The sequence below is a fragment of the Oryzias melastigma genome, linkage group LG17, assembly GCF_002922805.2.
Source record: "Oryzias melastigma strain HK-1 linkage group LG17, ASM292280v2, whole genome shotgun sequence".
In the NCBI taxonomy this organism is placed as follows: Eukaryota; Metazoa; Chordata; class Actinopteri; order Beloniformes; family Adrianichthyidae; genus Oryzias; species Oryzias melastigma.
In genome coordinates this window covers 8,761,142-8,781,173 of record NC_050528.1, presented here as the reverse complement: position 1 = coordinate 8,781,173, position 20,032 = coordinate 8,761,142, and the positions used below count along the sequence as shown (strand labels likewise).

The 20,032-nt window shown below is 37.8% G+C and overlaps 1 protein-coding gene across 1 annotated transcript in view; it reads left to right on the top strand.

The window, feature by feature from the left end:
- Positions 1–20,032, top strand: part of LOC112147734 (laminin subunit alpha-3) — an 88,285-nt gene that overhangs the window by 19,925 nt on the left and 48,328 nt on the right. The window contains exons 3-16 of the mRNA XM_036216253.1: positions 2,824–2,941; positions 6,800–6,918; positions 6,987–7,157; positions 7,649–7,749; positions 10,369–10,484; positions 11,080–11,198; positions 11,908–11,998; positions 14,774–14,905; positions 15,679–15,729; positions 15,937–15,984; positions 16,926–17,060; positions 18,683–18,817; positions 19,162–19,296; positions 19,386–19,438. Coding sequence (XP_036072146.1) covers positions 2,824–2,941; positions 6,800–6,918; positions 6,987–7,157; positions 7,649–7,749; positions 10,369–10,484; positions 11,080–11,198; positions 11,908–11,998; positions 14,774–14,905; positions 15,679–15,729; positions 15,937–15,984; positions 16,926–17,060; positions 18,683–18,817; positions 19,162–19,296; positions 19,386–19,438 — 1,524 coding nt within the window. The remainder of the gene's footprint in view (positions 1–2,823; positions 2,942–6,799; positions 6,919–6,986; positions 7,158–7,648; positions 7,750–10,368; positions 10,485–11,079; positions 11,199–11,907; positions 11,999–14,773; positions 14,906–15,678; positions 15,730–15,936; positions 15,985–16,925; positions 17,061–18,682; positions 18,818–19,161; positions 19,297–19,385; positions 19,439–20,032) is intronic.

The window sequence follows — 20,032 nt, the reverse complement described above, 5'->3', positions numbered from 1 at the left end:
AGGCACAATTTCAGAGGGAAAGTGTACATCTTACTGGTTGTTTTTGTCCAAATGATGACATAAAAGTTTGCTTAAAAGAAACTAAATCTACGAGTGGTTTCCTAGATCACTTTTACTCCAAGAAATAGCAGCTGGATGGCTCAGTTGGGTGTTTGCAGGACTAGTGGATGGTTCACCGCACCAGGGTGAACCAGGGTTCGTTTCCCAGGGGCTGAATCCAGTGTGAGTCCTTAGGCAAGACCCTATTGTCTATCTGTGTAGACACATGGGGGTCTGGGTCCCCAGCCCAGATAAAATACAGGTTTTTTTTAGCAAGGACCACCAGTGTTAAATTCTCTGCCAAACCAAATGTGCAGGTCAGAGAAAATCTGATTTGCTGTGGCGCCCCCTAAAGGGAAGTATCCCAAAAAGTGAACAACTTTTATTGCAAGAAATATCCACCATTAACTCTGATATACTCAGTTTTAGACCTGCACAATAAATCGCAAAAGTATTAGCATCGCGATATCAGCCTTTGCCATACGCGAATCGCAAAAGACGACGGAAATTGCAATAATTGCTACCTTGAATGCACATGCAACAATCTTTTGGCAGCTTGAAGTATTTAACATTACAAATAGACCCCTTTTTCCGCATTTGACCATTCAAATTCCCTCTATGCTACATGCCTACCTCCTATGTAGTCTTGGGTCATTTGGAGTGTAGTTTAAGTTATGTTGACTTTTGTTGATATAAAACTTTAGGAGTTGTTTTACTTTTTTGTTCAAGTCATATCGTCATCACAATATTGATCGCGATTTTTTCAGTCACTCCAGGTTCACGTTTTAACAATCGTCCACATCTGTCTTTCTGTTAATTGTCCTCAGCCTATACAAGTGTCTGGATTTCAGTTTTTTAAAGGCGGGTCATCTGCTTTGTCACCATCTTTTGTTTCTCCACGGGTCTTCTATCCAATGTATTCCTTCTGGGAGTCCCGGGTTTGTCAGAGCCTCACCTGGCTACTGTTGGGTGACGGGGGGAACACCCTGGAAAGGGGCCAGCCTGTCGCAGGGCTCCACGAGTTGAAGTTTTTTGACTTGATGTTAAAGTTTCTGCCACCAAGTCCAGTCTGTGGCATTTGGGTCCGATACCATCAGTTCCTGACACAGAGTCAAGTTATGCTTAAACAGAACTCTGAGTTTTGTTTAGATTCCTCTTGCATTTTTGTAGATTTGTAGATTTATGATCCCCTCAGTCCATCCCGATTACTCATGTGATGAATGTTCTGTATCTATTCTGGTTGGATGAATACTTTCAGGAAAGCAGTGATGCAGAAATCATCACCAGATCCACTTCCTAACCCGAGCAGATCCTGCTGCCAGCGTTTTCTTAGCCGTGAAGCTCATGTTACTAAGGATCTACTGTCAGAAGTGTCAGAAGATTGTCACTGCTGTGATCTGGTGTCAGTCAGAGGTTCCCGAAGGTTTTCGACAAGCTCTGCTTCTGGTCATTTGGATGAAAGGAGAATGTGACGCTATGTTTGGAATTCGAGACGAGTCCACATCATGCCAGCCGGCACGTCTCTTGCCACCCCTGCCCTTTTTACCCTCCGCCTATCTCATCCCCCCCCTGGCCCTCCTTTAGTGTCATCATAGCCCGTGTGAACCAGATTTCCTCTTGGTCCTCAGCAGAACCAGCGACCTGATAGTTGGCAGCCTTTTGCTGCTATTCTTAGACTGCAGCCTCCTTTTGTCTGCGCAATTCCGCTTTTTTTCTTGTTGTTTGTTCTTTTTTTGTCAGTTGTGCATCCTGTTTGACGTCGGTGGAAGGGTCCTCTGATTAATTTCATGACACACCCCATTCAGACTTAGGAGTAGGGGGCAGTTTTAGCTGTGCAGAGGGCACAGAAATACCCACAATGTTCTCCAAGTTTCTAATTAAAGCTCCGTAAACTTGCAGGCTTTGATTGATTTCCAAACTGGTGGTCTTATTGGGGGCTATTAGGGCCTTTTAAAAGTCTGTTGCAAACAAGGCTGGACCGCTTCTAGTTGACCTCTTGACCTCTCTCACAATCCATCAAACAGAGAGCTATTTAAATTTAAAGATGCTCTATAATGGGGGGAGGAATCGATCCAGGATTGTGGTTCCTTTTTAAAGCGTGACTGCTCCGCTGCCCTTTGCTTTCAAGAATCCCTTGCCTGATGCGAGGGAACTCAGACGTCTCCATTTTTCAAATGTGCGCTGATCTTTTCATGAAGGTGTGGAGGGATGCTGGACGAGTGCGGGCCTGCCTTTCGTTGCCCTTAAAGTGAGGCAGCCTGTGGAAATATCTTTTATTAAGACTGAGCTTTGTGTTTTCGCTCCGGGACTCAATTTGTCTTTTCAGTCCTGAAGGCAGATACTCTGGTTGCACGTATGTCTCCACAGTAAACTGTTATGTTACTTTAGGGTCTTTAAACTGTGATTCAGTGTTGCAAAACGTGGCGGGGTGTGGTTGGGTAAAGGTGAGGTGGTTTGTTGACACTGCAGGTGTCACGTGTGGGGTTTGTTTCTTGAGTCAAACCCACAGCAGATCAGCACTTTCACATTCTTTGCATAAAGAAGTAGTTTTGAATCTTCAGTGATGTTGTTTTGAGTTTGTTTAAAAAAAAATAGAACTGGCTAATGCACAAGTTATATTAAATGCATACGAACTCTTTAGGAGGTCATTTATTAAGATGCAGAAAACAATCAGATCTCTGTCACAGGATGTGAAGACAAAAGGGAAATAATAGTCACAGTTCCAGGCCAAGCTTTTGTTGTGAGCGGTAATTACCAGGCCGCTCTTTGTGCTCTGATTTTCAGCTCTTCCACGTGGCGTACGTCCTCATCAAGTTTGCTAATTCACCCCGTCCTGACCTGTGGGTGCTGGAGCGCTCTGTAGACAACGGGAGGACCTTCACCCCGTGGCAGTATTTTGCACGTAAGTTCACACGCGTTTGGGAGTGGTTAACTCAATCTGAATTCTTCCCCTAGCTCTACGGCTTCTCCCTGTCCCTACATTTATCCCTCCAAACGGAGAAATATGGGTTGTGTCCGAATTCCCCCACTAATCACTATATAGTGTTTTTACCATATTTAGTGCTGTCCGAATTTACTAATTCCAAAATCGAAATTTCCCAAAAGTGCATCGATGGTCACTAGATTAGCGAGTATAGACCACAATGCATTGCGGTCGAACAAAAAAAGGTGTTTAAATGTTGAATAAAGCAACCACATTTTCACCATCAGAACACAGTGGAGTCATAAATAAACGTGAAATGTTTTCATTTTGTGAAATCGGTGACGTCATATCCGGTGTTTAGAAAAACAAAAGAAAAGTAGTGAGCATTGTGTCCGAATTTCCTTTAAAATCCAGGGCACTATATAGTCCTGGACTAAATAGTTTTTTAGTAGTTAGGGATCCATGACAAAGCCATGGAAAAAAAAGTGTGTCTTCAAATTTCGCCATTGCTAGCTCTCGATGATGTCATCAATAGTGGCCAGTCATCTACGTTAGCGCGTAGTTGCCAGTTCTCAGAAAATACATAACATCGGTTTTATAGCTTTAAAAAGTAATGCAAAAACGTAATAATTACACACACTCACATGAAGAAATGTGCTTCGATAGCCAGCCCTAAGTCCTCACCACGCCTCCTTAAAAAAACTTTTGGACACACTACCGCTTTTTAGAAGTGGAGCAATAGAGAAGCAATTCAGATTCAGCATTTGTTTCATTTAGAGACAAAACACTTTCTCCTTACTGAGTCAAATCTGGCTTTGGAGAATCATTTACCTATGGAGAGAAAAATAGACTCACCTTACTTTGTGTGTGTGTAATTCTTGATTTGTGTGTAACTTTGGTTTTTCGCGTGCGTAATTCTTGATTTGTCACCCATACAATACATTTTGTGCATAACTTTGTGCACTTGCAATTGTGTATTTGCATGTACAAAAGATACAAAAAAAAAACTAAATTCAATTAACACATGCACTATTTAAGATTACAGCAACTTAAAACTAACTAGACACAAATCTTTAAAAATATGCACAATTCACTTGTTACACACACAAAACCACATTTATGCACAAATCTGATGAAAGACTTTTCATGTCTCCACGATTCATGTGTAAATGATGAGTTTAAATGCTGCTAGAATGCTGGGTCAGAGTTTTGAACTTAGATGATTTTTTTTATTTTTATTTTAACGTTTATTTTATCAGGTGAAAAACCCATTGAGATCAGGATCTCATTTTCAAGGGTGACCTGGCCAAGAGGTCAGCAGCACAAGTCATTAAAATAGGGTTACAATATAAACAAAAAATCTAAAATTGAAAGATGACTTTACAATATTTACAATATAAAATTCGAAATTAAGGTGCAATATAGTAACGGTGATTTATACGATTGTGATTAATATCTGGTGAAAACTTGGACATTTTCCCATTTTCTTAAACAGAAATGCCCAATAATTACTATAAAAAACTCTAAATATTCGTTTTTAAAACATTCCACACTACTTAAGTTTCTTTATTCTCATCACTACGCTTTTCCCTGCAGCGTCTTTTGTATGGGACTCCTTCATGAGCTGGTGGGGAGGTCCTCCTAAATACCCAGAGAGCAGACAGAGTAACCCTACGTCCTGCTCTGCTCCCTGGGTATTCAGAAGGACCTGGTGCTGCCTGCTGTCACTGTATTAGCGGAATCGGGTTCTGTTGCAATTGAGTGATAAGTCGATCAGCTCTACGTCCGGCTCTCTGGAGCAAGCAGGCAGTCAAAGAGCGGACACCCAGGGAGCGGAGCGGGATGTAAGGCTCTGTCCGCTCTCTGGTTGTTGAGGAGAACCTCGCACTGTCTGCACTGAAGCCTCTGCAGGGATATTTAGACTTTTTTATATTCACTATCTGGGGCATATCTGTATAGGAAAGTGGTAAAATGTTTTCACCACATAATATTCACAATCTAATCTCACAGCGGTTGATAAGAAAACCCTGATGACCCAGCAATCTAGCAGCATTTGAAACGCATCATGTGAATATGCAATTGGAACTACACAAAGTTACTCACAAAATGTTTTGTATGAGCTACAAATCAAGATTTATGCACAAATAAATTGCAGTGAGTCTATTTTCTCTCCATATTTACCAGTTTGAGCTACTAAGTGGATTATGAAGAATTTTCATTTTAGTGCAATGGAGCATCAGATTGAGGCTCAAATCAGCATCAAGATGAAGGAAAAAGACGAGTTAAATGACTTCAAAGGCAGGATGGTTACTGGACTTTATTGCTATGATGTGTGTAGATCTAAAACATGCTTAAATACCAGAAAGACCAAATGTTTGACGTTTCAAGTAAATTATTTCCACAGAATAAATACACTACTTTATTATTTTATACATTTTTCCATTAACCTCCAGTTTACATACATGAATTTTGTTCAAGCTTAAAGCATTTTTCCTTTTTTTTAAAAAAAAAAGATTTATGGTCCAACTCTTCTTTACCTCCTTTTGACATCTTGTGTTATTCATAAATCTATCACCGATTTGCAATCGGATATGACAGATATTTATTTTTGCTTTTGCCAAATGCTGATGTAAGAGCAGACTCATTTTCAATAAGCATCCAGACATGAATCTACAGCAGTGCTGATAAAGAAGCTCGTTTATGACAACATTTACAGATTACATGGATCAAAAGTGGATTAGAGTTACATGTTGATTTAAAATTAGGTTGCAACACTTTCAAAATAAGAACATGTTAATTATTTTCAGTTTTTTTATTTTTAAATGAAGAATAAAATATATTTAATCTTTAAAACATTTTTTTTAGGTTCTCACTTTTTTATTATTAACTTACTGATAGTTATTCTAACACATGCTTGAATCAGTACAGGATCATAAATTATAATATAATCCCAGATTATGTTTTGTCTAGTAAATGAAAAGACTTTGTGAAGATTGTTTACAGAAACATTAATGAGGTAATTATGCAAAAAGATTGTGTAAATCTTTAGTCTCTCGCTCTTCTTGGATTAATTCCAGTGATTCATCCTTTTATAAAATAAATTATTCTGCTAAAAACGTATATTATTCTGCTTACTGATGTTAAAGCTAAATCTGAAAGAACTCCTCCAACGAAAATGGCTTTTTTTGTTTTTAATCATGTTATTGTGGCATTTTTCTGATGATGAAAGTACATAAATTAAGAAAATTAAGGTATTTCTTTATTTAAGTTGCTGTGAATCAGGAGCAATTTAGAAAAGAGCTTATTTCTGATTTATAAAATATGCTGAGCGGACCCCAAGGTCCCAGCTGAGGTGAGGAAAAGGGGGGCGGGGTTGCTCTGTGCGAATGGTCTCACACACCACAACTCCGAGGTAAATTTCTAATGAACTACAGTCACTTTGTAGAAACTACTGTTTATCTCAGAAAATGACAGAAGTTTTTTTATTTATCGTAAAAACTGCATTAACATAAAGAGAAGAACACTGGGAACGCTTTTAAAATTGTTTAAATATGTTTGGAGTGGGACTTAACATAGAAAAGATGCATTTGTGTTCCACTGATTTTATTTTTTTGTTTTATTAATCACATTTTGGGAGCTGTTTTTATCTTGATGAAAAGACAGGATACGTTTTTTTAAGTTCAGAGATGTTTCTTGTAAGCTGGTAGGGTGGGGTAATGACACAAGATTAAAGAATTATGAGCATAAAGATGACAAAAGCAGAACGTTTCCTCGAAAGAATTGTAACACATAAACGTGTTCAATGAAAAAATGTGTAAAAGCATTTTTCTGTTACAGATTCAAAGCGGGAGTGTATTGAGAAGTTTGCCAAACCTCCCAACGCTCGTGTATTAAAGGATGACGACCAGCTCTGCACCACAGAATACTCTCGGATCATCCCTTTAGAGAACGGAGAGGTAAAATAAGAATCAACAAGTGTTAAAAGTGTTACATATATCCAGCGTTAACTTAAATTGTTGTCCAGATTGTTGTGTCTCTGATCAACGGCCGGCCCGGGTCCAAAAACTTCACCTACTCGCCGGTTCTACAGCAGTTCACCAAAGCCACCAACATCCGCCTACATTTCCTCCGCACCAGCACCCTGCTGGGGCACCTGATCTCCAAGGCGCAGAGAGACCCCAGCGTCACACGAAGGGTGAGACACAAACGGTACCACCTCACGACAGGTTGTCATGTTGGCACCTGCTGATCTCCCATTTGGTCAAGCCAGACTCGCTCTGTTGACCTGCCAGCCCCTGTTGCTGACACAGTCACACCGCCTTGCTCACACATTCATCTTGCTGCAAACTTCATGCCAGATCAATCTGTCCAGCTGTCATGGGGATCCCTCTGGTTTGGAGAGCCCCAACAAGCTGCAGGTGCAACATATGGCACCTTTCCTTAAAGCACAAGATAGTGTAGTTAAATGCTGTCATTATTGTTGTTTTTGCAACATTTTAGAGGAATTTAATTTTGAAAATCTTAACCTTTCTGATGCACTGATTCACTCTGTCTCAATTCTTCAACTAACATGGAGATTTTTGTAATGCACGACTCATGTTGCAAGCAGAGCCTGATCTTTATTCTGGTGTGGTCCATTTCTGTGTTTCTTAAAATGATACTAAGATCTTCTCTGTTTGGTGACAGTACTATTACAGCATCAAAGACATCAGCATCGGGGGGCGCTGCGTTTGTCACGGACATGCACAGGTGTGCGGTGCAGGACGTAACCTGGGCAGCCCGAGGAGGTGACGAATGCTCATTTTATCACCCATGAAAGAGAATCTGAACTGTTTACTTCCTGGTTTTTGATCAGCTAAGTTGGAAGTAAAATGTCAACCAAAGACGTCAGTTACTTTGTTTATTCATCAACAGAGATTTTTGCTTCAATTTTACTTAAAAAGTGTTATGGATTGACAAAAATCAAGAAAAAAAAACTTTGGGATAAGGTTGACCAGCATACATTTGTCTCAGAAATACATGTTGCATTATAAAATTCCTTTGTAAAAACTTGTAAACCATTTTTGCTTTCTGCAATTTGAGAAGCTAAAAAACAAAATAAAGCTGCAAGCAGCATTGTATGACCCAAAGTCACAACTCGCCGCCGCCCTCGCCACCCCTTTGAATCCACCCATACTGGCTCAGAGGCTGTAAGATGGCCCTCACCGTCCTCAACTGCCTAGCCACACTGGTCAAAGCTGCACAGGACAAATTCACTAAAAATATATATATAGTTTCAATATGGCAGCTGTTGTGTTGTTTTTATTCCATAGCAACCATTTTATTTTTTGGTCGCCTGTCGGTGACGAACAAGTCTGTGTGATTTTCAGAGAAATTGGCAAAAGTAAATTTCCTGATTTCCTTAGCAACAGAGATTTTTTACTAACCACGCCCACATTTTTAAGATGTTCATATTGTATGTTGTATTGTTCCAATCAGCTCAAGGCAACGATTTATGTATTAAATTTTCACAATATTCTGGGAAAAAATGTGTTAGCTACAGAAAAATGCTACTTTAGCAAGTTTGTCATGTTAACACCATTCAAATTCTACAAACTTTAAAAACCAACATTTTTCCACAAGTATCTTCCCAATGATACTCAAGGAATTATAAGGTGATCAAATTGAAATCCCTAGGAGGAGTTTGTAGAATGTACTAAAAGTGATTTCTTTTTTCTTTTTGAAAAATTCAAGATGGCGGCCTCCTTTTGAGGTCAAAGGTCAATGAAACCTTGGTTGTGGTTGTAGATCTAGGCCAAATCCAAATTCTTCCCCTACATTTAGCCCTTCAAACGTAGAGTTATAGAAAAATAGTGTCTTCAAATTTGGACCAAACTACCACTCGATGACATCATCATGAGTCGCTGGTCAGCTACGTTAGCGCGGAGCTGCTAGCATTTGGAAATACATAACAATTTTGGTTTTATAACTTTAAAAAGTTGTCCTAAAACAACAAGTCATTACTTACACTTAAATGTCAACTTCTGTAGCTCGGAGCACGCCCACGTGAAGAAAAGCGCTTCTCCTCCGAGGCACAGTGCGACGTAGAACGCCCTATCGGATAGGGAAACAGAACTCTGAAGTTCCCTCGCTCTACCCTTAAAAAACTTTTTCGGACACCCCTTTCCCTTCGAATGCCCCTTTAATAAGAGGGGTGGGAATTTAGATTCGACCTTAGACTATGTCTGAACTCTTTCCCTCTTCCCTCACTACTAAAAACCCAGATAATGCTGGACTGTAGTGTCCTGGGTTTTACAAGCAATCCAGACACCGTGCTCGCTACGTTTATTGTTGTTTTTTAAACTGCAAGTATGACGTCACCAATTTCACGAAATTGAATCAATATGAGCCTTTTACGATGTCTATTTATGACCGGACTGAGTTCTGATCATGAAAATGTTGATGGTTTATTAAAAAAATTACATTTAAACACATTTTTCACAAAAAATCGTTCAAACGCAATGTATTGTGGTCTATATTTTCAGATCTAGTCAGCATCGATGCACACTGGTTTTTCTCAGAGACTTCTAGTAAATTTCTAGGGTACTCGATTCTTAGTAAGCATAAGTTTTCATCTTTTGTAGTAATTTTAAAAATATTTAAAAATATTTTAGCAACATGCAAACGCTTTTGGTTAATTTGTTATCTAGTGTTTTTTTTTTAATCTAATTTGGAGTTTAGCTCCTATTTTAGCAACAGGGTAACATTTTTGACTAATTTAGTTTACTGTGGAATTTTAGGCAGTTTTGGAGTTTAACTAGTATTTAAGCAATGTGCTACCTCTTTTGGCTAGTTTGGCATCAACTAAAGTCTTTTATGCTAATTTGGAATTTACCTAATATTTTAGCAACATGCTAACGTTTTTGGCTAACTTGTTATCTAGCTTTTTGTGGATTATTTGTAATCTACTAGGATTTTTTTTGGCTAATGTGGAGCTCATATTTAAGCAACACACTAAATATTTTTGCAAAATTGGCATATAGTGGGGATTTTTAAGCAATTTTGCTACAAATTTTGAGAAATTTATGTCAACTTTAGCACTCTTTTATAGTTCTTTAAATAAATTTCTGTGTTTTAGCAAATTTAACATTTTGCCAAAAGCTTTTGCATTTTCAGCAAATCCCTTCAGCAACATAAGTAAATTGCGTCACCATTTTCAGCAAAAATCATCTTCAGCGACTACTTTCAGCAGAAAGCAATCACACTAGTGTTATCGCAGGTAATGCAACTTTTCTAGTTGTAGATTCTTTGATATTTAACATTTTTTTTTGCTCCTGACGGTTTCCCCCGCTGTGATGTCAGCAGTTGTGACATCATCATATGTCTTTAAATAAATAAATGACGACGTCTCTTCTCCGTTTCCTCAGACTTCAGTGTGAATGCCAACACAACACCTGCGGGGAATCGTGTGACCGCTGCTGCCCAGGCTTTAACCAGAAGCCGTGGCGCGCTGCAACTGCTGACAGCCCCAATGAGTGCAGGCGTAAGTACAGCGCTTTACACGACGAGTAAACACAAGCACACACTCTGCCACTCCACATGCTGCAGGCTCTTTGAGTTACGACCCTCAGGGAGGACTTTAGTGTCCTCTTGCATTTGAAATTGAAGCCCCATTGTGGATGCCCCTTATATGGTAGTGCAGTAGGGCCAAGTGGAGAGCTGTGAGGACATTCCTCATATGGTGTGTGATGAACTGCACAGCTCTAGCTCCAGGGCTTCAACGTTTTTGTCAGCTTACCTAGCTTGTCATTTGTGGGTCTGTCTGATCGCTTCTGACATATTTTCCTTCTCCTGATCTCTGACCTGGCACCGCAGCAAAAAAGATGACTTGTAATCCCATCAGGGCGCTCGTGCAGAGGAAATGCACCCTAACCATTCATAAACCTTGATAAATAAGACACTGGGGTGGTATGCAGGAAGAGGATATGTCCTTGTGTTTAACTTTCAGCTCAACAAATAGCTGCAGGAGCTTAAATGCAGATGCAGGAGTCAGAGATAATTAACTAAAATTAACTCAATTGAATAACTGTGTGTGCATTTGTGTGTGTGGCTGTCTGTCTTGGGGTTTTCCACTTTAGCCTGCCAGTGTTTCTCCCATGCCTTTGACTGTTATTATGACCCGGAGGTGGAAAGGAGGGGAGCAAGTTTAGACACCTTCGGCAGGTACGACGGAGGTGGAGTGTGCATCGACTGCCAGGTATGAAATACTTCTCAAGTCTAAGCTGATTCTATTTAGCACAACTGTGTGTTTTTGTGGATGAAAGGAGCTAAAAAAATTCAACACGATGTGTCTTTTTTTCTCATTAAAGTCCCATTTAAAAGCATTTTTTATTCATTGAAATGATATTTTTTGGCCAAAAAACTAGGACGTAGTTTCTGGAGAGCAGCAGGAGTTTATTAGAAAATTACCTGTAACTTGTCAGTCCTGCCCCATTTCCCATCATCCATCTGTTTACATGGTGTCCTGCTAAATTACAGCCCTTTACAACCCCAACATAACATTGCTAGTGTAACAAAAATGAAAATGCTGAGCAATTTTGGAGCTATCCAGTTGTTGAGTTGTGTTCAATTCAATTTTCAAAAAATGTTTTAAACAAAATAGTTTCTGTGAAATATTTTCTATTATTTGCCATTTTTGTTAAAGAAAGCAAAAGCAGGGAGATGAAAATCAATTTTAACCAAATTGAATTTGGAATGAAACAATCCGAGATTTTATTTTTTGTCCAACATCTGCTAAATTGTTTTAAACTTTTAACTAAAATATAAACTGAATCTAAATTTGAAAGTGATGCGCACTCCCAGTCAGACTGACCTCTCTGTGCTTTTATTTAAACCTCTCCACTTTTATAATAGTGATCATTTTAGTTCTATTTAGGTCTCAAACAGTTTTGTTTGTTGTTCTTTAGCACAACACAGCGGGAGTGAACTGTGAGAGATGCGTTGAAGGTTTTTTTAGACCTTACGGAGTACCCCCCGAGTCTCACACTGGATGCATATGTAAGTCTTTTTTTTTTAGTTCCTTTGACCATTTTGTAATGTTAAACTGCAACTTTTTCCTCATTCGTCTTTATTTTAACTTTTGCTTGATAACATTTTTAAATGCCAGACTTCTGTGCAATGAGTGAGCTTTTATTTACATTTATAAACACGTTTCTAGAAATCAATAGCAGAAAGTGTTTACTCTTGGCACCGCGGATGGCTGCCTCGGTTTGTTGGTGCGCGTTGGGCACCATCATCACCGAGACAAATTCCTTGTATGTGTAATCATACTTGGCAATAAAGTTGCTTCTGATTCTGATTAACAGTGTGTAACGTCTCAAAATGAGAAGCAGCGATTCACATAGAGTTATAGAGCCTGTAGAAGGTGTTGCTGAACATTCTGATATCTTTTTATCTCATCATTATTTGAAGGGTTTTACAGAATTATAGAATGAGAGAAACTGGAAAAGCATCTAAAATCTGCATAATTGAAATTTGTGTTAAAGCTAAAAAAAAAAAAAACTTAAGTTAAAGGGATCCAGATACAAATTTGGTGGAAACCAACCTGAAAAAATTTGACAGGTAATCCAGAACTGCAAAAATAGACAGAATCCATGTGCAACAAAGGGACAGGAAGTGAAATAGACACATTTCAAAACAATGAAAGTCAGAATTTTGTTAAAGCAGATTGAAGCTAAGAGTATGAAAATGATAAATTAATTAAAAGAAAAGAAACAAAAAACATATTTACTCTAAAAAATATTAAAACTAGGCGCTGAACATTAATTTATTGCATTGTAAACAGTATAAAATGAAGTCTTTGCCTTAAGCTGTTTGCCTTCATCAGCTTCCCTCCGACCACCCACTGATTCCTAATCTTTGTGAGGCATAATAGACGACAGGCATTTTTTATCTAAATTTTGTGTTTTGCCCTTTGGGTATTCCATAAATTGACTCTTACTTTGTTCTGTAATATTTGGGATGCCATCATACCTCAAAGATTTCATTGTTGTGTTGCATCAGTGAGACAAACAGGGATAAACATTGCTACTGCCGCCAGAGCTTATATTTTTACCAACCATACTCAACAGTTGTTTACATTACTTATATGCTCCTTGGCTGTTTCTTGTGGTTTAAATAGCATTCAGTTTAGCCACCTCTAATATATATATATATATATATATATATGTATATATATATATATAAAATGTACATAAAGTTACTATATACTAAGCCGTAAAAATTTGAAAGCTTTTATAGGGTTTCATTTGTAAACATATATAGCAAAGTTTAAGCAGCAATATTGGTTATTTAGCCTGTTTTAGGAGAAAAACAAAAGATTTTATTTTTCAAATGCATATTTGGCCCGCCCATGTCTCGAAATGTCCTTGGGCAAGACACTGAACCCCATATTGCCTCTGATGAGAGGTTGGCGCCTGTGTTCGACAGTGGACCCACCACCAGTGTCTGAATGGGACTGTGACTGTAAAGCACTTTGGGCCTTCGAAGGAAGGTAGAAAAGCACAATATTTACCATTTTCACCATTTAATTCATGTATTTATATATGTTATATTTAATAGCAAAATATTTAATTTGCAAGCTAAATATTTAATTTTATGTTGAATATTTATTTTATATTTATATTTAGTTTACAAGCTAAATTAATTTTCATTAATTCATTAATGTCATTAATTTTATGAGCTTAAACATTTAATTTGGAAATTTAATTTTTATCTCTAATATAAAAATATCTTGTTTGGAAACTAAAAATGTATCTCCAAACCAAACAGAAATTTTACTCTGAACTAAATATTTAGCTTCAAGCTAAAGCTAAATATTTAGCTAATTTTAGCTATTAACTAAGCTCTAAATTAAATAATTGGTGTGGATTTTTTTTTTTAGCTCTGAAGTAAATATTTAGTTCCAAGCTAAATATTTGGCTCCAAACTGAATATTTAGTTAGAAACTAAACATTTAGCCCCAAGCTAAATATTTAGCTAAGAGCTAAATATAAAGCCATAAACCAAATATTTTGCTTGTTTAGTATCCAAGCTAAATATTTAGCTTGAAAACTACAAATTTAGCCCTGAGCTAAATATTTAGCTTGGAAACAAAAAAAATGACTTTGAACTAAATAATTAGCTCCAAGCTTAATATTTAGCTAATTTTAGCTATTAGCTATCTAGCTATTTTAAATAGCTAATAAATATTTAGTTTGGAGCTAATGGCTCCAAGCAAAATATTTGGTGTGGAAAAAAAATAGCTCTGAAGTTAATATTTAGTTTCAAGCTCAGTATTTAGCTCCAAACTGCATATTTAGTTAGAAACTAAAAAAATGCCCCCAAGCTAAATATCTAGCTAAGAGCCAAATATAAAGCCCTAAACCAAATATTTTGCTTGTTTAGATAGATAGATAGATAGACAACTTTATTAATCCATTTGGGATGTGCCCGCAGGGAAAAGTATAGTATCCAAGTATAAGTTTAAGTATAAGTTTAGTATCCAAGCTAAATATTTAGCTTGGAAGCAAAAAATTTAGCACTGAGCTAAATATTTAGCTTATTTAGTTAAATTAAAGTTAAATTAACTTTAAACAAAAATTTTTGCTTGGTGCTAAATGTTTTGTTAGTAAACATAACATATATAAATATATTAAAAAAAAGTTTTAAATATGCATTTGAAAAACAAAGCATGTTTTTTCTCCTAAAACAAGCTAAATAACTACAATTATTTATGTCATAAATGCATTTCTTCCTGCTGTTCTAATAAGTTTGTTCCACGCTTTTTCCTAGCTTGCAGCTGCGATGAGAGAACAACCACCGGCTGTGAAATGGGATCTGGAAGATGCGTCTGCAGACCACAGTTTGCAGGAGAAAACTGCGATCGATGTGCCGGCGGATACTATCTCTACCCACAGTGCATTGGTAAGTTTGTTCAGCGTAAATCTTTAACAGTTTTAATAGGAATTCTGTTCATTAACGTATTAACAGGAAGCACATGAGAACTCCTGTGCATCAAATTAAGATGCTTTGATTTTAACAATTTTTCATGAACATAAACATACCAAGCTGTAATGTTTCATGCTATTAACTGCAATTTAACTGTCATTTATCAGTAAAAGATTTATTGCTTTAAGTTATAAAATAGTTTTCCTGAACTAGACTCAACATGTCAGACATTATTAAGCCATCTGGAGTCTTCCTTACAGTAGTTTGGGTTTAGGGTTACTGAGCTCGCTTTCGACAAACACGTGATGATAAAGCTTTTTTAAACGTTATTGTGAAAGGAGCACAAGAAGATAAAAAGTAAAGTCAGTCTCCTTGAAAAAAAAGTCACGGTCACTAGAATAAAAGTCAAAATAAAGTTATCAGTTGAAGCCTAAATGTGTGGCAAATATTTAAGATCAGTACGAGTCGGGGTTGATGGAGAGGATAAAAACTAGTCTGTAAAAATAAAAAATAAAAAACTCTAAAAGCTTATTAAAAAATCAGTGATACATTTTCCTCAATGTATGAAAGCAGAAATGAATTATGGGCTGAGTTCTCACATGGAAGTCAGTTTTCCAAATCTTCAAATAAGGAGAATCTTCATTTCTTTGGTAAAGTTCTCTCCAAACATAATTAAAGTTTGAGGTTTTATGCAATATCAGGTCTTCATGACTGGAGGTTTTGATTTCACTCCTCTCTTGTGCAATCAGCATACCCAGTGCGGCTGACAACCACCAAGTCTTCTGCAGGTCCCCCTGTGGGTAAGTAGAGGTTGCCATATATGTATATATAAATACATGCTCAAAAGAATAAAGAGAACTCTGCAAGAACACATCCTACACCTGGATGGATGAAATACTCTTTTTAAATGCTTTATTCTTTGCATAGTTGCATGGGTTGAGAACACAACCACTCACAAATGATTAAGGGAAGTTAAATGTATTGGTTGTTTTTCTTTCTGTGTTTAGAGCCCACTCCCTGTCCTTTAGGCTACTTCAACCCACCCAGCTGTCAGCGTAAGTGCGCAACATCTTTATATTTATACAATAACTCTTCTGCTCTTTTATAGAATTGTTCAACCTTGCAGTAAAGCGCTACATAAGGTTCCTCTGAGTCTGACCATTCGGTTAAACGATAAGAACATGCAGGAGGTCCGTCGCCTGAAGGCTTAAAGCGTATGCGTGAGGTCATGTTTGGAGGCCTTTGAAAGCTTGTTATGTTTGTGTTTGCTGGGATGGTTGGAATACTGGCTTAATGCATGCAGTTGTTCAGCATAGCAGCCCAATGGTCCACAATCATCTAATCCCCTGCTGGGGAATTAAGTGCTCCCTGATCTCTCATGATAGCGGTAGTCATTTGGAATGGTTCAGTAAGAACTGACCCATCTAATATTAGTTATGGCCCCCCATTTCTAAATTCCCTTTTCTGGTTTTATACTTAGCTGGGAGAGCCTTTATTAGCAGCAAAAGAATTTCCATCCAAACTTTAAGCAGCTTTTTTTTTTTTTACAGAATAAGGATAAACAAAGTTTTTCTTGTAACAAGGTCAAACTTTTTTCTTTTGCTGTGAGCCTGTTAAGACAGATTTTCAGCAGCGGCTCTCACAAAGCTGATTTGGCCGTTTTGAATCTGCTTAGTGGCCAAACGAAGGGTGGGGGTCGCTCTGACAACCGCTGGGCTTGTGCCAAGTCTGTTCACATACCAGCAGCAGGTGAGGCCTGGCATGATGAGGCTACCGGTGCAGTTGTGCCACTGTGTGCCACCATGTGGGACTGGCTGCAAATATTTGCCATCCTTTGCTGTCTGAAAGGCCCAAAGAAGCTGAATCAGAGCTCAACATTTTTAATTTTTCAAAGCTATAGGTTCTACAGTGCTGCGACCTGAAAGGCTTCAAGAAAAGATGCACCTGTTTAGTTATTATTGTTGCAATAATCCTTCTTCTTTTTGTCTGTGCACAGCTTGCAGCTGCGATTACAGAGGGACGGTGTCGAGGATCTGTGATGCTTCGGGGCGCTGTCTGTGCCGTGAGGGTGTGGAGGGGGAGCGATGCGACCGCTGCCAACGTGGATTTTATTCTTTCCCAAACTGCCAGGGTGAGAAAAAAAAACAACTGACACGCAGATTTAAAAAAAAAAAAACTATGAATAAGCTATGACTTTTATTGTGAAAGGCAAAGCCACAAACCATGAAAAAGGCAGCAATCAAAAAAAAAACATGTTTTAATGTAGAAATATTGATTTGGCCACATGGAATTTGTTTTAATACAATTTATTTTATTTATTTATTTGTATCTTTTTGTTATATATAAACAACTAAAGTATACCATGAGTGGCCTTTCTTTATGTTTTAGTTTAATTTTATGATGCAGAAAAAACACCCCAAAATATATTATGTTTATCTTCTGCAACCTGTGATTTCTAAACCACATCTGTCTCTTTTAACCCTCCAGTGGGGCTCTCTGGTAAAAACAAAAGTTTTTGTATTAAAAGAATTTGTAGTGTAAAAAGTACGTCGTTAAGTAAACAAAAAAGGAAAGTAATCAATCACTCTGAGAGGCTCCTCTTCATGGTAGCTGTAATACTCCAACAAGCAGTTCAGTTTTGAGTCAAACAGAAAGATTTTTTAAAATCAAGTGGAGATCAGTAAGCACAACCAGAATTCCTAATTTTGAACAAATTCAAAGATTTTAGTGCACCATATTCTTAAAAAAAACACTAAGGGTCACTTAACCAGCTCTGATTTCATTGTAGTTAATTGGATTTTCGAATTTCAGGCTGAGTTGCACCACAAAAGGTAAAATAAAATGTTTTTTTTTTTCTTTAAATCACTGCCGACATCACACTACCAATTAGTACATTTTCTGCATTGAGATGTGGAAAAGGAAGTCTTTTATTTTGAAAGGACTTCATCTGTCAAAAGTTATAAACAGTTTCATATTTTGAAAGAAAGTTACTTCTCTTCATGTTTATGTTTTATTTATACTAAAACTCAACATTTCATTCATAGTTATCAAAACAATTAAATATTAGTGCAAATCAGAGTTTTATTTTTGTAAAGCGTGATTTAAGACTTTGTGGCTTCTGCTGGGTTGTAGAAACTGACTGGAATGGCTCTTTAAGTGTTAAAGGTAGCAGACTCCTGTTCTTCACATTCAGTAGACAAATGTCGTCTTTTAGGGTTGCTTTGTTTCATTATATTTGTAAAATAATAATACATTTTTACTTTTAATTTGGGGGAAAAAAAAGTTTACATTTTTTTCTTAAAGAGCCTCTCCACCAAAAAGTGGGTTTTTGTTGTTTTTAACGTAGCATTTTTTGATGATGGAGGACAAATATAAGGAAAATTAAGCTTAAAATTCAATTTCTGTGTATTTGTTTATTCAAATCGTCATGAATCAGGAAAAACACAGTTGGAGAAATATTGTATTTTTAATCTGGAAAATACACTGGAAGGGCCACAAGCTTCCTGCTCCGCTCCATTCTGATGCATCCACTGGTAGATGACTAGATTCTTGGACATTTTCCTCGTCTGATCTGTATCTGGCTCAAAACTTTTTTTTTTTGGCTAAAAATCTTAATTAAAAGACCACTGGAAAGGCTTTTAAAAGAGCTCCAAAATGTTTGAGGCTCTCTATGATTTATCCCTCACCAGCCAGAAGCATCAGGGTGAGAGTCTTCAAACCAAACATCCTCTGATTCTTTGTTTCTGCCTCTAGTGTGCCGCTGTAACTGGGCTAGCGTGTCTGAAAGTCTGTGTGATCCAAGCGGCCGGTGCGCTTGCCTCCCGAACTTCACCGGACAGGAGTGTGACGAGTGCGCTCCGGGTTTCTACGGATTTCCGGACTGCGCTGGTGAGTGGTGGTGGTGGTGTGTGTGTGTGTGGGGGGTGATCTCTGCAGCCGGGTGCAGCGTCTCTGTTCCTCTGAGTTTGCTGTGGCCTCTTCTCATGACACCAGAGCATAAAATCCTCACTCTCCCACAGAGTCCCACTTTGTCAGACGGACGGGTATTCTTTCTTTTTTTAGTGCAACAAGTGGGCCACACAGAAATCTAAATTGTGCTTTACCAAAAATGGGCATCTGGGAAGAACTCAAATAAATCACATTGCTAGTTACTCTAAAATAAAAAGGGCCTCTTATGGTTTTTCATATTAGTTTTTATCAGGAATGCTAACTTTACTTGTTTTTGTTCGCAGCCTGCCAGTGTTCACAGCAGGGCTCATATGACACCGTTTGTAACCCGACGTCGGGTCAGTGCCTCTGCCTGCCGGGTGTGGTGGGTCAGCGGTGTGACCAGTGTGCTTCTGGACTGAGTTTCCCTCAGTGCTCAGGTGAGATTTGCTGCACAAATCCACCTAAAGTTAACACTAAAATAGTGGATTGTTGTATCTTTGTTTCACATTTTATTTCGTTTTTTTAGGAGGCATCAGGGGATGCAACGTAGCAGGAACAGAGAGCTCGGATCCTCAAACAGTAAGAATGAACTTAGCGATCCAGTTGCTGTAGTTACAGCTCGCTCAATCTTTTTTTAGCTTTACTAATAAGAATAATTACCGCCCAATATCTAAGGAAAAATTGTTATATCACGATATTTCATTTGGTGATACTTGTATTGATTTAAAATGGTAAAAAGATGATATTTAGTTAATTATTTATGAGCGTCCTTCAGCGTCTTACTTTTGTTTTCCACCTAAACCCCCGACCGCTAGCTGGTAGCACAGCACTGAGCATCTATGAGCAGCTCCATACCAGGGCTGCCACAAACGATTAATTTAATAGTCGACTAATCACCGATTATTTTTTCCGATTAGTCGACTAATCGGGTCATGCGCAAACTGGATGTAAAGCACACATCTTAACCATTATTAGCTTTAAAACTGAAAAAATCCTAAATTGGCCAAAATAGCTAGCATGCAGCTGAAATATTAGCTAAGCTCCAAACTAGCCAAAAAAACATGAAAAAAAACAAATTAGCCAAAACAGATAGCATGCAGCTAAAATGTTAGCTAAACTCCAAACTAGCCTAAAAAAAATCCTAAAGTAGCCAAAATAGCTAGCATGCAGCTA